The 16,227-nt window shown below is 37.6% G+C and overlaps 1 protein-coding gene across 2 annotated transcripts in view; it reads right to left on the bottom strand.

Moving 5' to 3' along the window:
• Positions 1–16,227, bottom strand: part of opcml (opioid binding protein/cell adhesion molecule-like) — a 120,166-nt gene that overhangs the window by 58,482 nt on the left and 45,457 nt on the right. The window contains exon 2 of one of the 2 annotated variants that reach the window (XM_043249820.1): positions 3,787–3,862. In XM_043249820.1, coding sequence (XP_043105755.1) covers positions 3,787–3,862 — 76 coding nt within the window. Of the gene's footprint in view, positions 1–3,786; positions 4,492–16,227 lie in introns of those variants that run through there. The other variant, XM_043249818.1, reaches the window with a different exon arrangement.

Genomic DNA, 16,227 nt, shown 5'->3' on the forward strand with positions numbered 1-16,227 from the left:
GCTACCCTAACAGTAAGGTTTGCTTTCAGCTTCTCCAAATGTGCTCAAATCCTTTCTTACTGCGGAGAATGGAAGTACAGCCTATATAAGTAGTATAGATCTATTACATCAGAAATATAGCAAAACGGTAATATCAAGAAATACTATTAACAGACAGATGAATAGTTTGATAGATCCACAGATAGATAGGTTTCTAGTATGTAGTGATACTACGTTACTGTTGGCACTTTTCACTTCTTAATTTTTGTTCCGTGTCCAGATGATGAATAATCTCATTACTTCTATTAATTACTCACTTAATATTCATCGCTTACAATAAGCCAACAACAACAAGAAAAAACTGAAGTGTTGCTGGCAAATTATGCACCGAAACCTCAGCATTCCAGTAATTTGTAGACTTCGAGAGGCTGTCAATCAACCTACCACAGCTTATGTATTTTTAAAACACTATCAAAATGCAACAGCTTACAGCTTCACACTACACCGATAAGTCAGATGTTTCTTTTTTTCAGTGCTTTAAGGTCCAAATCAAAAACGTGACAACCTTTCGCATGCAGTTGGGAGTGAACTGGCTCTGCCACAACGTTGTGCGTTTTTTCCCTCAAAAACACAAGCGGAAAAATGCCGCTTGGAATTGTCTTTTTTTTTTTTTTTTTTTTTTCAGGTACAAACCATGGCTTCTGGCTTGGCTAAAGTCTGCTACCCTTCATTTGCTTTGGCTGAGCTGAAATGGTTTTTCTTTGGGGGATAGATAAATCACCGCACATCTCCAGGTGTGCGCAGGCAAACAGCAGCAGTCGCCATTTGGATCGGCACTACAGAGAAGTTGGGGCAAGCTGAGTGCTCTGCCATCATTGTGACAGTGTTTGTGACAGCTTGTCTCAACAGTTCTCCATTATGCGGAAGCTGCGCTCGTGATCAAAAGTAAAATACATGACATGACTGACGGCGATCAATACAAAAAAGACTCCAGATGTCCTTAATGTTCTTTTACACCTGATCTCACCTTTTTGCTGACTTCTGAATTGTGACACCAGTACAACCATGAACTTACAAGATGTGATGTTGCTATGGAAATGTATTCATTTGCATGTTCTCACAGTCGAGGAGAGGGGTTGCGTTGAGACAAATGCAATTGTGAGTCGAGCTGATTTAACTGATACGTATAGATGAGTCTATAGAATCATCAGAAGATGAACCAAAAACTAATTGAGCCACATAACCGAGAAAATCAAAGTTTATTTGAATGGCTAAATTAGGAGAGAGGGAGGGGGGAAAGCAGCACTCTGGGCTGACAGATGGTATGACACATTTAATTCTCAAGTGGAAGGACTTCAAGTGGAAAAAAGGACTAAGAAATGAGGTCCAGAGATTCTCTGGTGTCTGCGAGACATTGAGTGTAACACAGTTCAACGATCAGAAAGTCAAAAGTCAACACTTGCAGCATCTATTTCATTCTTTTCATTAATGCTTGTTTGGTTTGTTCATTTTGGATCTTTAGTGCATTCAATGTGGCAAGAATATGGTTTTATATTCAAGCATATAAAAGCGAATTCAAATGACGCTGCAGGTTTGGAGTGTTGAGAAAATGCCAACAGAATTAAATTTCTCTTTAAATCAGCAACACATTATTGTAACTTCTGCCAAATATTTGGCTTGTTTATCAAGAACTGTTGTCAGTGATTCAGATGTTGATGTCAGTAGGAGTAACAATATCCTATTAACTATATCCACTAGCAATTGTTTAGATTCAGTTTTTGTTTCCTCAGGAGCATGAGTTTGTTTCCTTACCAACAGATGTGTTTTTTAGAGAAACCACAAGTGTTTTTTCAGTTGGTCCGAATGGCAAGCATTTCAGCCATCAAGACTAAACGAATGAATGAACAAAAGCTTAGTAATTAGATACAGCATATGCACATACAGGTCAGAATTTAAACCATGATTTACTAAATATGGGTTCTCATTAAAATAATACATCTATATTATTTTATTATTTTATTGCACCCGTGTTGTTTAATTAATGTAATATATATGTTGTATATGTGTGTCGTTTCTGTCAAGGTCAAAGATTTAAAAAAAAAGGGTATGTAATTTGTAATACAGGTTCTGACAAATTGATCTTTGCTTCAGTCTTTAAAATCATTGCTAATTTCATTCATAAAGATGGATGAATCAGTGTTTGTGAATATGCTACAGTCATTAAATTACTGTATACAAAATATAACAGTCTAGAGGGCCTTATTTGCAAAACACACACATGCATGTAGGTTTTATCAGGACCACTCACGCATGTGTGTAGGTGGGTGGGTGGTTATAAAATAAATGCATTATAAACACATACTACCCCCCAACCCTATCATGTAGTCTATGCATATATTCGAAATATTTAAAATTCTGTTAGAGAACAACTAAATATCAGCTTTAATAGCATCAAGATTTCTACTGTACTTACTATTTATGTCTGTCTTAATCCAACTATCTATCTATCTATCTATCTATCTATCTGTCTGTTTGTCTGTCTTGATCTATCTATCTATCTGTCTGTCTATCTATTTATCTGTCTGTCTGTCTGTCTTGATCTATCTATCTTTATATCTGTCTGTCTGTCTGTCTTGATCTATCTAACTGTCTATCTATCTATCTATCTATCTATCTATCTATCTATCTATCTATCTATCTATCTATCTATCTGTCTGCCTGTCTGTTTGTGTATCTGTCTTGATCCAACTAACTTATCTATCTATCTATCTATCTATCTATCTATCTATCTGTCTGTCTGTCTGTCTGTCTGTCTGTCTGTTTATTCATTCATCCATGAATCCACACATGGATGAATGCACATTTGGTAGTAACACAAAAAAACAAGCATTCTGCACATAAACGTCTCTTTATTCAAAGCACCAATGCATCAAGCTCCGCTATAAGGGTCTATACAGATCGACGGACTGTTGCCGTCCTCAGCAGTTTTGTTGTGCAGCTTTGTTCCAGACAAAAATGACATTCTTTTAGACAGAGGTTCTGGAGACAAGCGTCAAAGGACACAAGCACAGGCCACTGTCTCATGCTACACAAAACGTCCCCCGCTGCGTCTGGTACCACACGCAGGGCAAAAGCGAAACGAAAGAGACATATCTTACTCTCAGTCCCCCTACAGGAAGACGACTGCCTTGTTACCCACATTTATATAACTTTACGGAATAGCCATTAGAGGGAAAAGTAAGAAAACAATGATGCTACTGTAAGTGCATGTGGGCGTCCACAAACGAGCGTGTCTCTGTGTGACCGAACGACAAATCATGCATGAGCGAGATGGGAGAAGGAGAATGACTGAAAGAGAGGGAATAGAGAATTGAGTCGAACTTAAATTTGATTTGTTGATGAACTACTTATCTAAATAGGCCACCAAAGCTGATTAGATAGACCAGACTGCATGCTGATTGCATTACCAGACGATTGCATCTCACCACGGATTCCCAAAACAACTCCAGCAGAAAAATGAGTCGCGAGAACAGCGGCCAGATTAGGCTAATAATAATATTTAGAGTTCAGTAAAATAAAAACATTTAAACTTAAAACTAATTTGCTACTGACTAAAATTACTATATATTAAATAATAATAATACCTGTTTATTAGGTATAGGCTACATAAGTAAGCATTCCAATGCTTGCAAAACGGTCCAAAATGCATTTGAAATGAAAAAGTACGCAACATGAAACGTATATACATACACACACACACACACACACACACTTGTCATTAGGGAAATAATATAATCATTGACTTACTTCAATACAGCACTGTCTCCTTGTCTGACAGTGATGTTGTCCTTTAAATAAGACTCTCCGCTTCTCGCTGGCACTCCTGCGGGCACAAGGAACAGCAGTCTTAGAGCCACAACAACCAGGCATTTCCACTGCAGCTCAAAATAACCAGTAATGCCCATTTTTTCCGCCGGAAAACTCAGAAACTTCCGTCCGCAAAGAAGAGCCGTATAACTGAAAGCGCGTAAATGTGATTCCTGTCGGAACGCAGCGTTCACTTCGTATTCCGTCCTCTAAATACCTCCAAAAGTATTAGTTTTACTCAGTGTTACTGAAAGGAAATCCTTCAAAACGCTCGTAAATATTCCTTGAAAGTTTTCCGCGGTCGGTTGAAACGTTTGTTTTTTTTCACGCGTTTTCAGACACGCTGAGGTGCTGTACCGAGTCTTCAGAGGCAGCGCATATGTTGCTCGCGCTCTCCGAGAGATGCGCGCGCTCTTAAAGATGCTTCAGCCTCGTTCTGAGCCTCGTCGTTTTCAAATTCACTTTAATTGGACCCGTACAAACTGAACGCGACTGCGAGAGGATGTTCAGTGCGCGAACACCTCCGGGGGTGCTGAAACGGGTTGGCGGTGTGTGGAAAGAAGCAGAGATACTCCTGGAGACGGAGAGAACGCGCTCGGCGGTGTTCTTGTGCGCGGATAGGTGAGGAAACTGACTACCCGTCAGTTCCTGTCTCCCTAACTAGAGCTGAACTCAGGGTGAACGCATGCGGAGAAGACACTGCACGCGCTGAGGTCAACACAGAGAATGGGGAGGGGGGTATTTACTCCCAAATATCTATCTCGCTATCTGTCTATCTATCTGTCTATGTATCTATCTATCTAACTATCAATCAATCAATCATCCCCTTCAAAACCCATTTAAAACCAGCGAAAAGGTTAGTTTTTTAGACCAGCTAAGACCATCTTTAGATGTTTTTTCCAGAGGATTAGTGCTGCACACTGAACCTAAACAATATGCGATAATCAGGCTTGTGGGAAACACCATTTTCAGCAACATATAATCATTAAAGTGATCATTTTTAGCCTCGCATGAAATATAATCCATAATAAGGAGATTACAGTGAACAGAATCCCATTTTTTGTGTGATGTGGAATTTATACCAGATTATCATATCCACATACCAGTCTTCCTAATCACTGCACGTAAAACTAGTTTATTTCTCCATCGACGGTGGATTCTCTTCAGCGAAAAGAAATGCAAAAGATAACGCTTTAAATGGCGTTCACTGATTCAGTACAATTACTTGACCATTTTTATCAGAGGTCGTTACATTAAAATGATGATGAACATGCCAAGTGGAAGTATGGCATAAGATAAGGCTTAATTAAAAAAATATATATCTTCCTCTGATGCTACCTGGTACTTAAGAAGCTGATCTGATTTAAGTGCTTTTTTAATTAAAACCTGACTGACCTAAGCAAATTGTAGATCTGTTTAGGTAATTAGCACCGTGAATCCACGCTTCGGTGAAACGCGTTGAAAATGATACCCTTGATTTGATAATAATTCTACGAGAAGGGAAAACAACAGAAGTCTACTGATCCTTAACTCCTGAACTGATTGATTTAGCCGAAATGTGGAAAATCCAACCATTCGACCATTCGTACCACCACCGCGGACACAATGAGCCAATTATCTTTCTTTGTTTAATTGTTTTTCGCCATTTCTGGAGGAAGCTCGCTTGTGTTCAGTCCCAGAGCTCTGGGTGGGTGGGCGGATGAAAGAATGTTTCATTTCACTGTTTTTGTTGTGAATCGTTCATGATGAGTTATGAATGTATCTATAGTTAGCATTTCAATTCGGGTCAGTCGATGATCTTGCACCATAATGTGCATATTCGGTGTTAACACGGGTCGGCGAGTAAATGGATGCTCAGATATGGATTCGCAAACCTTATTAAACCTATGCTGGGACAACTGTGTGTGTTTTCCACATTGCTTAGTTAGCACCACTAATATAAAGAGACGTAAAGATCACCATGAAGGAATGCGAACAGAAAGAAGCTGAATGCATGTGAATCTACTATCGTCTTGCAGAGACAGATATGGCAGAAAGCGGGACACACTAGCTGTTTGTGATATAACTAGAGTCACCTTTGATTAACTGTTGTCTGCCTTGTGCTGCCGTTCTGTTACTTGCAGAGGCTGCAATTACATGGAATTACCTCTCCATCTCTGTTTAACCAGCTACCCATCTGTCAATCCAAATTACTGACCTTTTTTTCCCCGCATGCCGCATTATAAAAAGTCCTATCTTATGCATCCGATTTTGATTTGAAGCTAAAATGTATCTGAAAATCGGACGATAAGACAAGGTGCGAAACTGTGCTTTCATAAGAAAAAAGGTGGGTTGAGAACTATAAGGGACTATTTCCATGCACTGTTACTCTGATTAGTGGAATTTTTTACAGAAGGTAAACACAGTTGTCTTTAAGCACAGTTGTTTTCACATGAATTCATGTGAATAGATGGCTTTAACAGACACATGTACAGTGTCACTGTTTGTTAACCTGAGAGTTCACAACAGGTTTGTCTTTAAAGGTTTATCAGTTATTGTTTAAAAAAAGAAGAAGTTTTCCTATAAAGAAAATGTAACGAGTCTTACTTTCAGAACCCTACTGCTGTGCTCTATTTAATCGTGATATACATATATATATTAAGGTCAATCAAACTGATTTAGAAACAAGTCACTACGAATCATATAATCGTGACTCATAAGTTGCTAATAATTCACACTACTATGTGAAAATATAACTAATGCAAACTATATTACTGTGGCATGACACCTCAAGTCTAAATGCACTCTGGCATATCATATCTTGCTCATTATCTCTTAATTTCTTATCAAATGGCAAGATACTTATATATGTGCACTGCAAATGTCCACATTTAACCTCAAGGTCAAAAGCAATTTGGGCCAGAAAACTAGGACATTAGCATACCATTTCAACAAGTAAATCTGTGGCAACCGCAGATTTTGCAATCCTACCAGAATCAGTAACCGTGTTAGTGGAAACTGCCACTGTCTTCGAGGTAAACATATTTCGCTTTAGCTTTTCAATCAAAAATGTTACTCCGGTTGAGCCATTCCTGGTAGATAACATTAATTCAGCTAGATGCATTGGAATGAGAGCTAAAATCACTTCAGTTTGAGGGAAGCTATGTTGAAAATGTCAATTATCATTCCGCATGGTTATGCAAATTACGTTGAGGGAGACGACGAGTTAATACAGCTGGTATAGCTGGAAATATCTGACACTCAATCTCCGGTTGGCATTCAGAGTCACTCAAAACTATTCAAGCGCGCTCACTTTCGTACTGTCACCTGATGTTCAATGCCCCGTCTGCTGTGTCTAGCGATAAACTATCATTTTGTCAAATTCGGTCTTGATAAAAAGTGACTTCTGCACATTTGTGCATGCTTGTGTTTATGTGTTTTCTAATTACTGGTGCCTTCATTTAATTTTTGACATGCACCAGTATGAATGGAGAAGAAAAATTGCTCTTTTATTTGTTTTTTTAAATGATAGGCGTAATTATGAACTAATTATGAACTATGAACTAAGAGGCTGTTGCAAGCACCTTGAACAAATTAGCATAATTTTGCAATATCTAACGTCTCTAAAAGACTATAAAAAGTAGTTTTTACACTCTTTTGGCACTACAAATCAGTTAAAACTGCTTTTAATTTGTGGATTAATGGTGGAGTCTTTCTGCGTGGTACATGGTTACACCAGTAGGGGGCGACAAATAACTCTTTAAGAGTAAGTCATGGACTCATTCATTCATCTGATTGGTTCAAAGCAAAACAAGTGACAAGTCTTTAAGAGTGAGTCAATAAATCACTGTTCACACACTGAAGTGATTCATTCAAAAATACTGATGTGCACAGAAAAAAAACAAGTGACTTTGTTTACGAAAGAGTCTATTTAAGATAGATAGATAGATAGATAGATAGATAGATAGATAGATAGATAGATAGATAGATAGATAGATGGATAGATTGCCATTGGTGCACTAACTAGTTATTTAAAATGCTTAGAATGTCTTTATTAAAGGTTATTTGTCGAGTAGCAACACAAACAACGCTAACAAAGGTCAGCTCGCCTGGCAAAGATCGAACCTGTAATAATACAGAGGCAAAAGCAGGAAGTAATCTTAACATGGCATTTCGCCCATGTTCAGTTTTCTTTAAAAAACGAATCCCTTCAAAAATATCTGGCTAAAGAATAATCCCCCAAGTTGACCTTTCAGGACCAAAACTGAAGCAAAGCTCACAAAATCTATTCATTAGTGTCACAAAGTCTGAGACATGCGACACAGGATGATTCTGAACTCCTTGATCCCAGAGAGCACCATTCATGCTTGTCACACTCCACAAGTTTGTCTGTCACCATTCAGACATGGATTTAAAGGGATATATGCTCAAAAATGAATATTCTGCCATTTCCTCTTGCTTTCATATCCTTTCGAACCATTATGATTTTATTTTCTTCTGTAGAACATAAAAAGAGATGTTAAGAAAAATGTTCGCGCTGCTCTTTTCCCTTTTTGGATTTCCCTCAAATAAAGTTACTTGCAACACAGTATGTAAATTACATTTTATGATGGGTTTTTTTTATTGCATTTTGTCATTTTAGGAGCTTAACCGCCCCTGGTCTTCATGCGTTTTCAATGTAAAAAAAAAAGCATCTGCTTTTGTGTTTCATGGACAGTGAAATGGGTTTGAAACAACATGACGGTGAGTAAATGATGAAATAATCCTTTAAGCGCAACACCGAACCATATTCTATTGAATATTCATCACGGTGTGGAGAAAAACTTTGAAACAGTCGTCTTTAGACAATAAGACAGCAGTGACGAGTACATTTGCATGAAGGAACTGCATCATTCACAGTGCACTGGCTTTCTAATCCAGACTGTGATTCATTACGGAAGCACTTGAGATGACCCCTCTATAGGTCCCATGCACTAAAGAAAACCTTATTCTTTTGACCCCAAGTCCCCAACTCAAGGTTATGTTTAAAGGATGCGCAACACCACCATTATCTTCAGTCTGGAGAATCTGTTTGAACAGAACGGAGCGTCTCTCCCAGAGGAGGCTTGCTAACCTTGCAGTGAACTGAGGAGGTCTTCTCTCCTGTGATAACTTCTGCTAAACTAACAATGAGTGTTGCGTCCTTGGGAATAAATTTCACTGAAAGACAAGGAAAAGGTGCTATTGTACTACATGTTCGAAGGTTGCTTCTTCTCATTTCGAATTACAAAGCGGTGCGAAAACATCAAATCAAAGACTTTGCGAAGAGGCTTGATGTATGTTCACAGTTAAACTTGATCTAGGATGTTTAATTCCTTTGAATACATTTCATGCCTAAGCTGCGGTTTCCTCAAGGCAAGGAACAGATCGCACAGATGTTCGACCGTCATGTCGTTTAGTTCTTAAACATCAAAATGAGTAAGAAATGAAGATGTAATGGTGATTATCATTCGTTTCGTCTAACTGTTAAGTTCTGGGATATAAGAAAGATTTTTTTTGTTGTTGTTGTTCATTTTGAGCAATACTGTTGACGCCCACAAAGCAGCGTGTGCAGCAAAACAATAGGCATTTTACAAATATTCCTCCCTGAAGTTCCTCTGTTTGAGGCATGGAATTGTTTGCTGTAATACATAACGAAGACCTCTAATATTTCTAGTAACCTGCTGCTTTGAATACCAATGTGAACAAACAAAAGACAATCTCTTCTTTGCTGGCACACCTGTTTCCATCACCATGCAAGGTTTTGTAATAAAAATAAGCGACTTGATAATGTGACAAGCTATTTATAAAAGTTTAAAGGAATAGTTCACCCTAAAATTTAAATGTATTTACCCTGAGGCCACTCAAGATGTGGATGAGTTTGTTTCTTTGTTATAAAACAGATTTGGAGAAATTTAGCATTGCATCACTTGCTCTTCAAATGGACCCCCTGCAGTGAATGGGTGCCGTCAGAATGAGAGCCAAACGGCTGATAAAAACATCACAATAATTCAGAAGTAATTAACATTCCAGTGAAAAGGTGCATGTTTATAAGAAACAAAGGCTTCCTTGCGTGTGACGGCACCCATTCACTGCGCATGATCCTTTAGTGAACAAGGGACGTTATGCTAAATGCCTTCTAATCTGTTCCGCCAATGCAACATTATCTAAATCTCAGATGGCCCGAGGGTGAGTACATTTTCAACAAATTAATTTTATTGCAATTCAGTTTTATGAGATGAAATGAATCTGCTTGACTCTTTGGTAATCGCAGCTGTTAGACCGAAGAAAGAAATTCACAATTAAATACAAATGCCACACAAAATAGCATCTAACACATTTAATTAAATGTTGAAAAATAAAAACTTAAATGGAATTTTCTCGTGAAACATGCTCCAACAACCTCTTTTCTATTTATAACTTTGAAAAAGTCATTTTTAATGGTATATAAACGTGTTAGGATGGCCCAAAGTTTTAATGGGTTTTAAAGGGACATCCTTTCCTGCAGTGCTATTGCGCAGTAATGAACTCCTCTGAGCGGTTTCACAAAAATGTTAGTAAATTACAGGGCAATTTAAAATGACCTGGTGCCACTATTGCATCCATCCAGCCAGCAGACACATGCATTTCTATTGTTCAAAAATAGCAGCCTCCACTATCACTCACACAGTCTGCTGTAGTCAGTTAGGAATTAATTTGAGTCCTGACCCTGAAGCAACTGGACTGAATATGATGACAAATCTCATACAGGGAGCGGCTCATGGCCTGCACATTTTTTATCTGTCACAGAGTTGTGTCGGCATAGCAGGCATCTATTCACAAGCACTGTCAGGGTATGTAACCGTTTTAACTTCGTTTACTAATCAGCAAGCGTTGAAGAAACAGTGCCAACAGTTTCCAACGTATTTCTCGATACAAACTAAAGCTAAACCAATGGCAATGGCATGTAAGATGTACAGTCTATCTATATATATATATATCTATGAAGCTTTCTAGTAAAGTGACTAACAGGCTAATAACGGTAGCGTTTGTGTGTACATATACAGCACATGACCCGTCTGATCTTTCCAGTCACTTGTGTCTGTCTGTTAAATGACTGTTATTACCCGCACATCTCATGGCTATTTCTTCTGAAATTTAGCCTATCATCACAGGTTTATTTAGGGTGTATTATTATTTCCCTCTAGAACCCCATGTGATGACACATATGTGAACTATTACTCACATTAAAAACTGGCCCACCAAAATGAGTTTATCCATGTTTTATGAGAAGCATTTCACACAGAGGATAAAATATAACGACATTTCAAATCGCACAATGACCTGCAGTTTGCCACACGTACAGCATGCACAGGAAAGCAGCCAAATAATGTCATATTAACACACTGAAACACATAACTAATGCACAACGCTGTTAGTAATTCACCTGCTGTTGCTTTGATGGATGCATGGATGGATGAATGAAAGGTTAGACTGAACAAAAAAATAAACAACATAATAAAAGAGATAGATAGATAGATAGATAGATAGATAGATAGATAGATAGATAGATAGATAGATAGATAGATAGATAGATAGATCTGGCATAACATGCGATTTTCACACAAGGACAAAGAAAACTCTACTAAAAATGAGAAAGAGCAGGAAGATAAATTGATGTGAGCACAGCTGTCCCTTATTGAAAACAATAGCCATAACTAGAGCCGTAACTAGATCCAGCCTTGGCCATTTGGCTCTGCTGGTCTATCTCAACATGCTTTATGATTGATGGAGGTTTGCAACCAAGAAGCACTGTCTTGGCTTTATTGCAGATTCCTAAAACAGTTAATATTGCAAGAGCCACTGAACAGCCAGCCTATGGGAGATTACATGCAGTGCAGAATGGCCATTTGGCAATGCTGTACAAGAGCTGTTACTGTAAACCGAACTATTGATTTAGAACCATTTTTCATAATTAATTAAATATAAAATAACCACTGCAAATTGAAATGTTAATTAAAAATCCGAACAAAAATTAAAAGGAAAATCTCACTAAAATAGTCGTCTACAAAAATATATCATTTGTTTTATAGGCTTTGATCGCTTCAAGGAATAATCCGGCCTGTGCATCTGCGTGTGAGGACACAACCCACCTGCAGATGGCGATATGGTGTGTGAGGTCAGTAAGATTATTGATCCTGGCTAAATAAAACGACACACACTAGAGCCATCTTTAAACCAGCAAAATCAGTGAAGAAATTTCCGTCATCTGTGCATTAAAATCAACAAGTAACAAACATCTGGCTAATACAATGCTATTGTGATTCCTGTAAAAATAACAGACTTCCTCAAAGGCTTAGTTTAGATTAGTGCTGTCAAATGATAAATTCGAATCCAAAATAAAGGTTTTTGTTTTTATAATGTGTGTACATTATGTACACTGTATACAGTGTATATTTATTATGTATATATAAATACAAACATTTATATATAAATATATATAAATACAAATACATACAGTATATTTACATGTATGCTTTAATATTAATATAATTAATTTATAAATATATTTAATAAATAAACAAAAGGCTTCTATTAATTCCACAATTTTTTTTAGATACATTTTTTTAACGAATCAGTGTCTAAAAAACAATTAATAAAACATTGATTGCTAATTTAAAAAATAATCCGAACATGTAAAAAAAGAAAAAGAATAAAGTAACACTAAAATAAAAAGGTAGTCTTGTAATCTTGTAGGGTTAGATGTACATTTCTAAAAATCTCCACATTTTCCGAGATAAAACATATGCTTAGGATTGTCAGTATAATCCTTTTCCCCCCATTTAAATCTGCATGCACTGCTAAATTTATTTTGAAGCCAATCTACTATGTAACCAGCTCTGATTAAATCTGGGTTAGCAGTCAATATAGATTACAACACTGTTAGCTGTATTATTCTTCTTAGTCACAGCCACATTTCACATTGTTAGCTCTTTAAGCTGTAAAATGTCTAATTAGTGTAAAATATACATGGTACAACCAACTCAAATGCATTTCTGTATTTGTACTGTAGGTGTATAATTACCCAAACTGCTGAGGTGACTTTTCAAATTAGTCCTCGTTGGCTATAATTGGACTCATTGTGCTGAGCAGTAATTATGAGCTGATATCATGCATTTTAATGCTGGAGATTCAAAGCAATTTTTGTTTTGCATGATACAGAATTGACTTACTATTCCTGAGAGGACAGTTTCAATGAATGATTAAGATGCCTTGTATGTTAACTGATTATTCTCTTTGACCTTGTCTCATTAGTGAACACAATTGAATTTGAAATAGTTTGTTTACCTGCACACAACGTGTCAAAGAAAATGACAGAAAGGTTGATTTCTGGTCCCTGATTTTGTGACGAGGTAAAATGGCACTGTGGGAGACATCCCTCTACCTTTTACCCTTACCAACAAAAATCCGAGCTTGGTTTGTGTTGATGTTATGTAATATCAGAAATGTCCCCAAACAACATGTCTAACCCAGAGACAAGTAATTTTTCTGTCCACACTGAAGGCAAAAATACTGGCCAAACATCAGAGCCAATAAGAACAGTGCGTGGGAGAGGTTTCTGTTTGCACCACGAAGAGTCAAAGATTGGCTGATTAGTAAAACCCCTGCTGACAGATGCAAAAAAAAAGGAAAAAGATTTTTCATGCATTCATATAAAATATTAGAAGCAACATATAGTTCCTTATGTAATTAAATATATTCTACTTTTGGACAGATAAGAGTATATTATGTGATTCAACTCAAACCATTGGCTCTTTCAAAGTTTCTCCTACAAACTGAAGAGCACAGAAAATTATTATTATTATTATTATTATTTGTTTTATTAAAACACATCAAAGATTTTTTTTTATTAAGTGTGAATCTCATCATACATTTATTACAAAATAATACCTCAAAGCATTAAAAATATAAACAATTTTTATTTTTATGCTAGTTTATTTAACAGTTAACCTCTTTGAATATTTTAGAATTTTTCAGAACATTAGTCATCAAAACTAAGTAAATATTTGTAACAGACACAGAGATTTACTAAAATTGTACCAAGCTTATTACTCACTGAAAACTCATGGATTATGTTTCCATTTCAAGTCTTATTTTTAATATAACAATTTTTTTTATAATTAGTCCTCTCAATAACATCATTATATTGTTCATTTAGACTTATGGCCGAACATAACTAGTCATACCACCACCATAAGGGGTCTGTTAAAAGTCCATGGGCTCAGGGGAGGCGAGAGAGATACAATAACTTTACTTGCTGGTGTCTGTTGGACAATGTTTATATAAAAATAAATCAAAAAATAAAAAGGAATGGTACAGATACTCTCAGTAAACTTGAACCATCTTGAAGGAAGTGAATTAAATAAAATTACATTTATTGAAATAAATTATGAAACAAACATCCATGGACTGTTTTTGAACTCTTTCCTCTCCCTTTCTTCAGAATAGGTTAGTCATATAGCAAATAACCTGTTGAAAGGAACTCAGAACTCAACAACGCAATATTCCCCAGAAAAAAAAAAGTGACTTTCATTTATATTAGGCTTGACAAATTGGAAAGCGCTTGACAGGCTCCCTTGATCTTCATTGACTTTCATCAAAGGTTGCAGACTGCAGTGAAAGACTGGGGATTACTTTGGAGTGTTTGGAGGCTTTGGTCTTAAATTAGTCATGGCTTAGAAGGCAACGATTCTTCCACCGATTTTAAAGTTCACTCGCTCTACATCTATACAACATTAAGAAGCTCTAAGACAATACATCATGCATAAGCACTGTTCATAGACTGAGGGGCACATGCAGTGCTTCAACAAAACTTAAGGAGAAGGATATGAAGCAGGCTGCAAATGGTGATAAAATATTTTATTAGGAACATTTGGGGGTAAATGTTATGTAGGTCAAAACATCAGAAGCCATTCTGGAGGAACTTCAATATATTCGAAAGTTTTCATCAGCTGAAGCGCGACCTTCTGAGCTGTAGGCTTTGGAGCTTTGATGTACACAAAAATGAAATGCTAAATGTACTGTACCCACCCTTTTAGGCTTTGGGTGGAGGAAAAGCAGAAAAAAATAACATATTGATAAAAATCACTGTTCTCTTCCAGCGTGAGTGATGTTGTTTTCACACTGTGCAGAAATGCACTATTGATCAGTAACCCCACTACATTTACCATCATTTTTCTACCTCGGCACACCGCAGACAGAAATCAGTCCCGCTTCCAGGGCCACTTAACTTGCCCTTCTGAGGGAGAAAGGGATAAACAGTGTATGTAGTATGGACTGAGCTTGCCCCAACCCAACAATACCGCCCACCGTAATGGAGTGTGTTTGACCAGCAGCGCATGGAATTGGTTCCTTCTTTTATTAGCGGATAAGAAATCTAGGACTACAAAACAGGCAGCGAGTCAACATGAACAACAAACGCATGATAATGGGAGTAATATAAATAAACAGATTTACAAAGCTTTTCAGGACTTGCTGCTTCTTATCTTAGAAATGGGAAAAAATTGCCTTTTACTTTTATGTATATTCTTAATAAAAAGTGGTATAAAATGCTAAACAATATTGAACAATAAATTATTTTGTCTTGATCTCCACATCTTTAAACTGTAAATTTAAAAGTTAAAACTTTAAACTTTTAAAGTTACATGAAAAGTCAAACTGCATATGTTTTTAATACTTGTTTATATGGCTTAAATTTCTTACATTTCTTTATAATAATTAGTTTTATTTGAAATAACTGGACATCTTGGGCTGCCAGGGGTAGAGGAGGATCTCATTGATTAGGAGACGGACCTGCCCCATTCCCTCTCTCCTGCTGTTCCCACCGGTCCTGTCCAGCCCTCCTTCGTCTCAGTTACCCATGCCCAGCCAAGGGGCTCCCAGACCTCTAGTACTTGCTCCTAGAAAATGCCCCCCATCCCACCTGCTCCAACCTCCTCCTCCCCTGTAGTCTGGCAGCTGCACTGCTCACTCTCAGCCCACCATAAACACGGGGAGAGCCAGGACTGCCATCTTCCAGCATTGAAGTGGTAGCAGTGTCTCCTAACTCCGCCTCCGAGGTTCGGACTCCACCTAGGCCCACTGACCCAAGATCTCTACCTCGGCTCCTAGCTCCTTCACCTCCACCGTCTCCCATTGATCATCCAGCTCCACTAGGCTTGCTCTTCCCCCTGGCTCCACCTCGTTCTGGCGAGACTCCATCTCTCTGGCTGTGCCTCATCGCTTTGTCCCTATTGCTTCCTCAGGCTCCACTATCCCCTCAGCACCATCTCAGTCCTCAGTCCCTTTGGCTCCGCTGCGGCTCTCCGGATTGCAGCTTTCATGTCAGTCGCCTGAGCACGTTCT

The sequence above is a fragment of the Puntigrus tetrazona genome, chromosome 10 (genome assembly GCF_018831695.1).
Source record: "Puntigrus tetrazona isolate hp1 chromosome 10, ASM1883169v1, whole genome shotgun sequence".
In the NCBI taxonomy this organism is placed as follows: Eukaryota; Metazoa; Chordata; class Actinopteri; order Cypriniformes; family Cyprinidae; genus Puntigrus; species Puntigrus tetrazona.